The sequence below is a fragment of the Phyllobates terribilis genome, unplaced genomic scaffold (genome assembly GCF_046119375.1).
Source record: "Phyllobates terribilis strain yellow unplaced genomic scaffold, ASM4611937v1 Scaffold_4__5_contigs__length_816908805, whole genome shotgun sequence".
Classification (NCBI taxonomy): domain Eukaryota; kingdom Metazoa; phylum Chordata; class Amphibia; order Anura; family Dendrobatidae; genus Phyllobates; species Phyllobates terribilis.
The window spans coordinates 292,062,779-292,074,909 of NW_027362764.1; the positions used below are offsets into that span (position 1 = coordinate 292,062,779).

General features: G+C 39.8%; 1 protein-coding gene across 3 annotated transcripts in view; it reads left to right on the plus strand.

The window, feature by feature from the left end:
* ITGA9 (integrin subunit alpha 9) overlaps positions 1-12,131 on the plus strand; it is a 636,829-nt gene that overhangs the window by 243,946 nt on the left and 380,752 nt on the right. For all 3 annotated transcript variants that reach the window (XM_073678319.1, XM_073678318.1, XM_073678320.1), the window contains exons 11-13: positions 5,488-5,582; positions 6,645-6,735; positions 10,194-10,239. In XM_073678319.1, the coding sequence (XP_073534420.1) occupies positions 5,488-5,582; positions 6,645-6,735; positions 10,194-10,239 (232 nt within the window). The remainder of the gene's footprint in view (positions 1-5,487; positions 5,583-6,644; positions 6,736-10,193; positions 10,240-12,131) is intronic.

Consider the following 12,131-nt stretch of genomic DNA (forward strand, 5'->3'; position numbering starts at 1 on the left):
ACACATCATTTACATCAGTCTGTCGTACCTAGGTCTGGGTACACACATCATTTACATCAGTCTGTAGTACCTAGTTTTGAGTATACACATCAATTACATCAGTCTGTAGTACCTAGCTCTGGTTACACACATCATTTACATCAGTCTGTAGTACCTAGCTCTGGGTACACTCATCATCTACATCAGTCTGTAGTACCTAGCTCTGGGTACACACATCATTTACATCAGTCTGTAGTACCTAGCTTTGGGTACACACATCATTTACATCAGTCTGTAGTACCTAGCTCTGGGTATACACATCATTTACATCAGTCTGTAGTACCTAGCTTTGGGTACACACATCATTTACATCAGTCTGTAGTACCTAGCTCTGGGTACACACATCATTTACATCAGTCTGTAGTACATAGCTTTGGGTGCACACATCATTTACATCAGTCTGTAGTACCTAGCTTTGGGTATGCACATCATTTACATCAGTCTGTAGTACCTAGCTTTGAGTACACACATCATTTACATCAGTCTGTAGTACCTAGCTCTGGGTACACACATTATTTACATCAGTCTGTAGTACATAGCTTTGGGTGCACACATCATTTACATCAGTCTGTAGTACCTAGCTTTGGGTACACACATCATTTACATCAGTCTGTAATACCTAGCTCTGGGTACACTCATCATTTACATCAGTCTGTAGTACCTAGTTTTGGGTATACACATCATTTACATCAGTCTGTAGTACCTAGTTTTGGGTATACACATCATTTACATCAGTCTGTAGTACCTAGCTCTGGGTACACTCATCATCTACATCAGTCTGTAGTACCTAGCTTTGGGTACACACATCATTTACATCAGTCTGTAGTACCTAGCTTTGGGTACACACATCATTTACATCAGTCTGTAGTACCTAGCTCTGGGTACACACATCATTTACATCAGTCTGTAGTACCTAGCTTTGGGTATACACATCATTTACATCAGTCTGTAGTACCTAGCTTTGGGTATACACATCATTTACATCAGTCTGTAGTACCTAGCTTTGGGTACACACATCATTTACATCAGTCTGTAGTACCTAGCTCTGGTTACGCACATCATTTACATCAGTCTGTAGTACATAGCTTTGGGTGCACACATCATTTACATCAGTCTGTAGTACCTAGCTTTGGGTATGCACATCATTTACATTAGTCTGTAGTACCTAGCTTTGGGTATACACATCATTTACATCAGTTTGTAGTACCTAGCTCTGGGTACACACATCATTTACATCAGTCTGTAGTACCTAGTTTTGGGTATACACATCATTTACATCAGTCTGTAGTACCTAGCTTTGGGTACACACATCATTTACATCAGTCTGTAATACCTAGCTTTGGGTATGCACATCATTTACATCAGTCTGTAGTACCTAGCTCTGGTTACACACTTCATTTACATCAGTCTGTAGTACCTAGTTTTGGGTATACACATCATTTACATCAGTCTGTAGTACCTAGCTTTGGGCACACACATCATTTACATCAGTCTGTCATACCTAGGTCTGGGTACACATATCATTTACATCAGTCTGTAGTACCTAGTTTTGGGTATGCACATCATTTACATCAGTCTGTAGTACCTAGCTTTGGGTATACACATCATTTACACCAGTCTGTAGTGCCTAGCTTTGGGTATACACATCATTTACATCAGTCTGTAGTACCTAGCTTTGGGTATACACATCATTTACACCAGTCTGTAGTGCCTAGCTTTGGGTGCACACATCATTTACATCAGTCTGTAGTACCAAGCTTTGGGTGCACACATCATTTACATCAGTCTGTAGTACCTAGATTTGGGTACACACATCATTTACATCAGTCTGTAGTACCTAGCTTTGGGTATACACATCATTTACACCAGTCTGTAGTACCTAGCTCTGGTTACACACATCATTTACATCAGTCTGTAGTACCTAGCTTTGGGTATACACATCATTTACATCAGTCTGTAGTACCTAGCTCTGGGTACACTCATCATTTACATCAGTCTGTAGTACCTAGTTTTGGGTATACACATCATTTACACCAGTCTGTAGTACCTAGCTCTGGTTACACACATCATCTACATCAGTCTGTAGTACCTAGCTTTGGGTATACACATCATTTACATCAGTCTGTTGTACCTAGCTCTGGGTACACACATCATTTACATCAGTCTGTAGTACCTAGCTTTGGGTACACACATCATTTACATCAGTCTGTAGTACCTAGCTCTGGGTACACACATCATTTACATCAGTCTGTAGTACCTAGCTTTGAGTACACACATCATTTACATCAGTTTGTAGTACCTTGCTCTGGGTACACACATCATTTACATCAGTCTGTAGTACCTAGCTTTGGGTACACACATCATTTACATCAGTCTGTCGTACCTAGGTCTGGGTACACACATCATTTACATCAGTCTGTAGTACCTAGTTTTGAGTATACACATCAATTACATCAGTCTGTAGTACCTAGCTCTGGTTACACACATCATTTACATCAGTCTGTAGTACCTAGCTCTGGGTACACTCATCATCTACATCAGTCTGTAGTACCTAGCTCTGGGTACACACATCATTTACATCAGTCTGTAGTACCTAGCTTTGGGTACACACATCATTTACATCAGTCTGTAGTACCTAGCTCTGGGTACACACATCATTTACATCAGTCTGTAGTACCTAGCTTTGGGTATACACATCATTTACATCAGTCTGTAGTACCTAGCTTTGGGTACACACATCATTTACATCAGTCTGTAGTACCTAGCTCTGGGTACACACATCATTTACATCAGTCTGTAGTACATAGCTTTGGGTGCACACATCATTTACATCAGTCTGTAGTACCTAGCTTTGGGTATGCACATCATTTACATCAGTCTGTAGTACCTAGCTTTGAGTACACACATCATTTACATCAGTCTGTAGTACCTAGCTCTGGGTGCACACATTATTTACATCAGTCTGTAGTACATAGCTTTGGGTGCACACATCATTTACATCAGTCTGTAGTACCTAGCTTTGGGTACACACATCATTTACATCAGTCTGTAATACCTAGCTCTGGGTACACACATCATTTACATCAGTCTGTAGTACCTAGCTCTGGGTATACACATCATTTACATCAGTCTGTAGTACCTAGCTCTGGGTATACACATCATTTACATCAGTCTGTAGTACCTAGTTTTGGGTATACACATCATTTACATCAGTCTGTAGTACCTAGTTTTGGGTATACACATCATTTACATCAGTCTGTAGTACCTAGCTCTGGGTACACTCATCATCTACATCAGTCTGTAGTACCTAGCTCTGGGTACACACATCATTTACATCAGTCTGTAGTACCTAGCTTTGGGTACACACATCATTTACATCAGTCTGTAGTACCTAGCTCTGGGTACACACATCATTTACATCAGTCTGTAGTACCTAGCTTTGGGTATACACATCATTTACATCAGTCTGTAGTACCTAGCTTTGGGTATACACATCATTTACATCAGTCTGTAGTACCTAGCTTTGGGTACACACATCATTTACATCAGTCTGTAGTACCTAGCTCTGGTTACACACATCATTTACATCAGTCTGTAGTACATAGCTTTGGGTGCACACATCATTTACATCAGTCTGTAGTACCTAGCTTTGGGTATGCACATCATTTACATCAGTCTGTAGTACCTAGCTTTGGGTATACACATCATTTACATCAGTCTGTAGTACCTAGCTCTGGGTACACACATCATTTACATCAGTCTGTAGTACATAGCTTTGGGTGCACACATCATTTACATCAGTCTGTAGTACCTAGCTTTGGGTACACACATCATTTACATCAGTCTGTAATACCTAGCTCTGGGTACACTCATCATTTACATCAGTCTGTAGTACCTAGTTTTGGGTATACACATCATTTACATCAGTCTGTAGTACCTAGCTTTGGGTACACACATCATTTACATCAGTTTGTCGTACCTAGGTCTGGGTACACATATCATTTACATCAGTCTGTAGTACCTAGTTTTGGGTATACACATCATTTACATCAGTCTGTAGTACCTAGCTTTGGGTATACACATCATTTACACCAGTCTGTAGTGCCTAGCTTTGGGTGCACACATCATTTACATCAGTCTGTAGTACCAAGCTTTGGGTGCACACATCATTTACATCAGTCTGTAGTACCTAGATTTGGGTACACACATCATTTACATCAGTCTGTAGTACCTAGCTTTGGGTATACACATCATTTACACCAGTCTGTAGTACCTAGCTCTGGTTACACACATCATTTACATCAGTCTGTAGTACCTAGCTTTGGGTATACACATCATTTACATCAGTCTGTAGTACCTAGCTCTGGGTACACTCATCATTTACATCAGTCTGTAGTACCTAGTTTTGGGTATACACATCATTTACACCAGTCTGTAGTACCTAGCTTTGGGTACACACATCATTTACATCAGTCTGTAATACCTAGCTCTGGGTACACTCATCATTTACATCAGTCTGTAGTACCTAGTTTTGGGTATACACATCATTTACACCAGTCTGTAGTGCCTAGCTCTGGGTACACACATCATTTACATCAGTCTGTAATACCTAGCTCTGGGTACACTCATCATTTACATCAGTCTGTAGTACCTAGTTTTGGGTATACACATCATTTACACCAGTCTGTAGTACCTAGCTTTGGGTACACACATCATTTACATCAGTCTGTAATACCTAGCTCTGGGTACACTCATCATTTACATCAGTCTGTAGTACCTAGCTTTTGGGTACACACATCATTTACATCAGTCTGTAGTACCTAGCTCTGGGTACACACATCATTTACATCAGTCTGTAGTACCTAGCTCTGGGTACACACATCATTTACATCAGTCTGTAGTACCTAGCTCTGGTTACACACATCATTTACATCAGTCTGTAGTACCTAGCTTTGGGTATACACATCATTTACATCAGTCTGTTGTACCTAGCTCTGGGTACACACATCATTTACATCAGTCTGTAATACCTAGCTCTGGGTACACTCATCATTTACACCAGTCTGTAGTACCTAGCTCTGGGTACACTCATCATTTACATCAGTTTGTAGTACCTAGTTTTGGGTATACACATCATTTACACCAGTCTGTAGTACCTAGTTTTGGGTATACATATCATTTACACCAGTCTGTAGTACCTAGCTCTGGGTACACACATCATTTACATCAGTCTGTAGTACATAGTTTTGGGTATACACATCATTTACATCAGTCTGTAGTACCTAGCTTTGGGTACACACATCATTTACATCAGTCTGTAGTACCTAGCTTTGGGTACACACATCATTTGCATCAATCTTTATCATGTAGCACTGAATATGCTCAACATTCACATCAATCTATATTACGTTGCATTCCATGTGTTTCTTTTTGTCTTTTTTTAAACAGATGTTGCAATTGGAGCTCCAAAGGACGATGACTCTATAGGAGCAGTCTACATATTTCATGGTGATGCAGATGGCATTGTCCCTCAATATTCAATGGTTAGTTTATTATGTGGTCTTTTAAAAGATGAAAAACATACATCATAGAAATCATTATGTCTTCATACACTGGATTTCCAATAATCTCTTTTGACCTTGCTATATATTAGAGTTCATATTGTGTAACTGTTTAGATTTGATCTGACCAGGATTTCTGGAGCAAAACCAGATGTGTATAACAAAAGGAAAGAAAAACTTTTGCTCCTAAGTTCAAATCCTTTTTTTATTTTTTAACCAAATTTTCACAAAAACACAAAAAATTGCTGACTGTGTGACCTCACTGACATGTGAAATTTATGCCACACCAGTGGCTCCTTCAGATCTTACGTCTGAAGCACTGAAATATGGGATCCACTTAGAACCCTGAATGGTGCCATTCACTTTAATGAGGCAGATGGAGACACTTTGTCCTCAGTTTTGACAGTGTCCACCTTTCTGAGGCGTGCACAAAGAGCCTGTTCGACCGTCCTTAAAGGGGTTGTCCCACTAACAAAGTACATTTTAATCAATAGATATTTTTTAAATGTCTCCCTGTGTCGTGGGTGTGTCTGACCATGCAGGAACATAGTCAGTTACGATTATATCACAGGGGCAGGGAGGTGGCAAAAGAGTATACAGACATTACAGCAGGGGATCACAGCTGATTATTTCTTTAAAGTAAAACATTGCTTAAAAACAGGCAGGGAAATGTTTTTTTCTTACGGAAACCAGCAGCTGTGATCCCCTGCTGTAATGTCTGTACACTCTTTTGCTCCCTCCCCCGCCCAGGAGATGTGGTATGATCAGACCTTGTACCTGTATGGTCAGACACAGCCATTACACAGTACACAGCATGGGAACATTTATAAGATTATCTCAGCACAAGGACATTTATTTAAACACATCTAATTGTGAAATGTATTTTTATTCAAATATCTATTGATTAAAGTGTACTTTGTTCTTGGGAAAACCCCTTTAAGCCCTATCTTCATATATTTCTCATTAATTTCCTGGAGAACTAAAAGAATAAAGTACAATTTCTTTAATAAAGCTTCATACTAATATTACTTTTAATCTTCCTAGCGGATATCAGGAAGAAAACTCAACCCAACCTTGAAGATGTTTGGGCAGTCCATTTCTGGAGGCATTGATATGGACAAGAATGGTTATGTAGGTACGTTTAAACACTGCAGCATCTTTTAGACATAAGGTATTCTGGACACTGTCATTTGATAACAGACTGTCAGTAACTGCTATGTAAAGGCCTCTGTTCTACAATGATGCATTAGAAAAAACATCTAACACTTTTGACCCTGTATCATGAACCATTGCTATAGAAAGAATAGAAATTTCCCATTTTTTCTTGTAGAGGTGTTTTGTTATTTTTACTTTGTTGGTACTGGTATATGAGCTCTGTAAAATCAGGGCGCTCACTTACTGCCTGAGTTTAGGAGCAGTTCAAGTCATTGACTATTACCCTGAATTCCAAGCTGACATGTTGTTTGTCTTACCTTTGACAGTCTTAACACACACTTCAGCTTCTTTGCTCCATTTACAGATAGATAACCTTTTCACTTCTTAGCGTACCAGTTTGGAGTTTGATGACTGCCATATGATTGGGGAGAAGCGCAACGCTTGTGCTTGGTGTAATACCTGACGCACAGTGAGCTGAACAGCTGCCATTGTCCTAGGCCCGGACATGTATACAACTGCCGCCCATTCCTCTCTAGCACTGTATGGAGCTGTTTAATGTCCCGTTAGTATGACCTGGGGTAATACACCATATACACATGTCACACAACTATCCATACTCAGCTGGTAAAGGAGCCTGGAAACTTTTCATTCCTCCGTGGTATTTATAAGCTGTGCCACACAAGAATGTTCCTGCTGATGAAGACAATGGAATACCCGTCAGCTAGAAATTACAGACTGAGATGAGTGAAAGCGGTGGGTTGTGCTATTAACAAGTATTCACCAAACACAGAATACATATAATACACATGCCTGTGTGGTGTTAGTGGGCTTCAGCTTTATGAGCTAAGTGCAGCCAGTGAAGGCTCAGTGCTTCCATCGCCCGCTCTAGTAATAAATGTGCTAGGTACTGATACTATACATTTGGTTAGTAAGTATACCTGAAGTTTATTAAAAACTTTACTGTACATCTTGAAGGTTCTGAAGTAAGACTCCAGTATGTCTGTGAGATCCACCAACAAATGCTTGCTTTCTTCTAAGTCTATTGATCTCACGCTTTTTAGGGTATGTTCAGATGAAGGGTTTTTTTGGCTTAAAAGTTCACGTTAAAGTTGCTTCTAACGTACACATGGTCTGTTTTGGTTTTCTCAGCCAACATATTTTTACACTGATTTTGTGCAATTATTTTTGTGTTGTTTTTTTTTTTAATCTTTTTAATTATAATATCAAGAGCAAAAACTTTGCCAAAAAGTGCAATAAAAACCATGAGAAAAGTGCCGGTTTTACCATGATTTCATGCAGATAGTGCGCAAAAGAATTAACATGCTAATTTATTTTTATTTTTTAAACACATTATAAAAATGCGCAAAAAAAAGCGACAGGTGCAGTATAGCCATATTTTGTCTTTCAAATAAATGAGAAGCTTGTTGCAAGCAGATTTCAAGCGTCTTTTTGTTTTGGATCTTGGCGTGGGATTAGCACAACAAACCATGACTAAATATTCTATGTGAACATACCCTTAGGCTACATTCACGCGATCAGTATTTGGTGAGTATTTTACATCAGTATTTGTCAGCCAAAATCAGGAGTGTACTAATCAGAGGAAAAGTATAATAGAAACTCGTCACCAATTCTGTATTTATCACCCACTCCTGGTTTTGGCTTACAAATACGGATGTGAAATACTGACCAAATACTATAGGTGTGAGAATGGCCTTAGACCGGATGCACAAAGTCGTTAATATTTTACCAATTCAGGGTGGAAAGGTTTATTATTTTCACAAGTGATAAATTAAAATGTAGGCACATGGTAAAATTATAATATGAATTTATTGGGGTTGTCTGGTCCAAATTGATACGTCTGCAGTCATTCTGTGAGACTGCAGACTTATGAATCCTCACGAGGATTCGTCAGTTTCAGGACCAGAAGGTATGTATGTGTTGTACATACTCCCAGTCAGAGCCCGTCCAGTGGGCACAAGTGTATGGAGCGAGGCCGCGTCCACTGGACAGTCTGTGGCTTGGAGTATGTATAACACATACATCCAAAATTTAAAGTTCAAAACATTTTATTTAATATATATATTAAAAAATCCATCTTGGTAGTGTGAACAATCAAAAATCCATATCTGGAATTAGGGAAACATGCTGAATACCATACACGTTTCGAACAGCACTTGTTCTTAAACTTGGTATAAATCTGAACTACTAAGTAGGAAGGCACCCTGTATATCCAGTTCTGGAGGGTGAGCCGGTTAAACTCCTTTTCTTCTGTATATTACATAACACGTACATACCCTCCAGTCCCGTCGCAGAAACCGACGAATCCAGCTCACAATACCTGCGCTGGGGGGATTCATAAGTCTGCCATCACACAGAGTGACTGGTGGAGTCAAATCCTCCATGTGCCTTGCCACTAATATTACTCCAGATTTCTGGCATAGAGCACACCACCGCTCTTCATGAATTAGACAAACTGCTAGGATGAATCAGGGTCTTTATCTTTACAAACAAAATGTAGCACTTTGTAAATTCTTATTATAAATTTCTATGTTATAATTGCTTTAATTCCATCAAAAAGGGTTAACTTAAACAGTTTGCAATAAATCACAGTTAATAAAACGGCATAAATGATGTGCATCTTTGTAACTCTTTCTTCACTTGTATGCTATATACTTTGGTCCAGATTTCTTCTTGTACGGGTTTTCACTTTTAATTATTATCCCTCAATACTTACATCTACACGCACGCGTAACTCTGAATGAAAAAATAACAAACATATATCTTTGTATCGTGTACAGTAGAAAGAAGAAAAATAGTTAAAGGGAAACTGTCAGCTGATACATGCTGCCCGATCCATGAGCAGCGTGCATCAGGCACTGGCTGTATGGTTTCAGCCACGTATGTTTAACTCTGATGGAGTTTCACATGAAAACACAGTTTAATATCCACGGAAGACCGAGCCACACTGGAGACTGGTAGGACAGGCGGGTCCGGCATCAGGCAACGCTTAACACAACATGTGAAGAACACAGCAGGACACAGGAGTAGGAGCACGTTCCTTCATCGCTGTAGAGATCTGCTGGTTTCCTAATGTGCCGTGCACTATGGAGGCTCAGATCACACCGCGATAATGAGCTCCGGCAGCACTCTCCACTGTAAGCCTGGCACAGACACATTGCCCAATGCTCTTTTGTTATGTGTAGATTTAGTCTGTTCCCCTCGGTGTATGTGATGCTTGTTATAACCCTGTTTGTACATTATCTCTCACAATGGCTGTGACTTACCCCTACTGCTGACCTTATGACACCATTTAGATGAACATGGATGGCTATTTGGACTAATGAGCTATTTAGCTGCCTTAAAAGCTTAAGTCACATTGACTTTTATCATTTACATTACCCATTATTTATATCTGATCATTTGTGTTTTTGTTTTCAGATGTGACTATTGGGGCTTTTATGTCAGACAGTGTGGTGCTACTACGGTGAGAAGCAATCCTTTATACAGAAATATGCAAATATATATGGACTAATAAATCACTAATAATTGCATCGCTATAGCTTTTGATTCATGAGACAGATGTCTTGAATTTAGCTCATGTACTGCCAACAAGTTTATTTCTATTAGCAGATGTGCAATGTCAATTGGTCTTACTGTATATCATTTAGCTCAGGTCAGAGAAGTTTACATCAGTCGAGATAAGTGGAGACTCGGTGCTCATGAACCTTGGAATTTATTAAGATCAGGAGGTGGGTGGGGAGGGGCAGCAATGTGGTAACATGATAGACTTTCCCAAAAAATCTCATGGCTCATAATATCCCTTGCTCATTGTTACATTCAATTCTGGGTCTAAAGCTACATACACATTAGATGGGTATCCGCTGAATGATGCTTTGGTCGTTCGTTCCACCGACAGCCGTCTTGGCCGACTCTTCTATACACAGTAGCACTCTCTCGGCTGAGCGCTCCTGTATTCTCTAAAGGTATCGTCACACTTAGAGACGCTACAGCGATCCCGACAACGATACGACCTGGCAGGGATCGTTGCTGCGTCGCTGTGTGGACGCTGGTGAGATGTCAAACAGTCAGATCTTTCCAACGATGCAGCAACGATATTGCGACCCGTAGCCACCTGTCTAACGATGCAACGCAAATGCACGCCTATGTGTCTCAGTTCTGAGTCGCCAACAAGGTCGTTGGTAAGGTGTCAAACACACCGATGCATGCTACCCAGCGGGGCCTCAACGATCAAAAAATGGTCCAGGCCATTTCAACACGACCAGCGATCTCACAGCAGGGGCCTGGTCGCTGCTACGTGTCAAACGTAGGGAGATCGCTGCTGAGGTCGCTGTTGCATCACAAAACTTGTGACTCAGCAGCGATCTCGCTAGCGATCTCGCTTAGTGTGACGGGGGCATAAGAGACAACTGCCAACTGACACATTGGCCAGATGCTTATCAGGAGAACAATGTGATCAGGAGTCCGAAACCGGGCCTTCACGATCGACATCTCTCCTGACCATCCGACGGCTGGCACCCCCATACACATTGGATTGTCAGCCGAAACTTTCGAGATCATCTGGGTCAGCCGACATTTGTCTAATGGGTATGGGGGGTTTATCAATTGTGATAAATATAGGAAGAGTGATATTTGCTGTAAGTTCTACTCTCTTTCTAGTATTCACGCCCTTCTGGTTTCCTTCCCCATCCTATGATATTCACATAAAGACGTGCCGGTTTCATTTTCTTACATTTTGTGTTGCTCTTTATATGACTGGATCTCATATCCCCAGTTTATTGTAGTATTCTGCCTTTTACATTGTATTAATATTTTCTTGGTACTGTTTTGCAGCCTAATGCTGTTGTATTGTTGTATACAGTATGTATTATTGTTTGAGTGATTAATAATTTGAGTAGCCCTCAAAAGCTATTTCCCATGTTACATCTTGTGATTTTCTATTATTTGTGTCACATTTTTATATTGCTGGGATAAATGCTATAATGCATGTTATAATACCAGTATAACAAATGTATAAAATTAGCATATGAAATATTTCATGAAAGGAACAGATTATAAAGATTACTAAATGTATTTTTTTTTAGTCTTTTGTTATCACAAGATGTATACAGACGCAGAATGTAAAAAATGCACTTGTAAATAATTATTGTATCGGACGTTAGGAATATTCAGCACAATATAAACTACAGTATATAAATTTTGAACAAAAACATCTATTTTAGTATTTCAAGGGCACTCTGTCACCAGGGCAGACTCCTTAAACCTACGACATATGACAAATGAACCTGGTTAATAAGAGTTTCCTTTAAGTTACCGTACATACAGTGGGGGAAATAATTATTTGATCCCTTGCTGTTT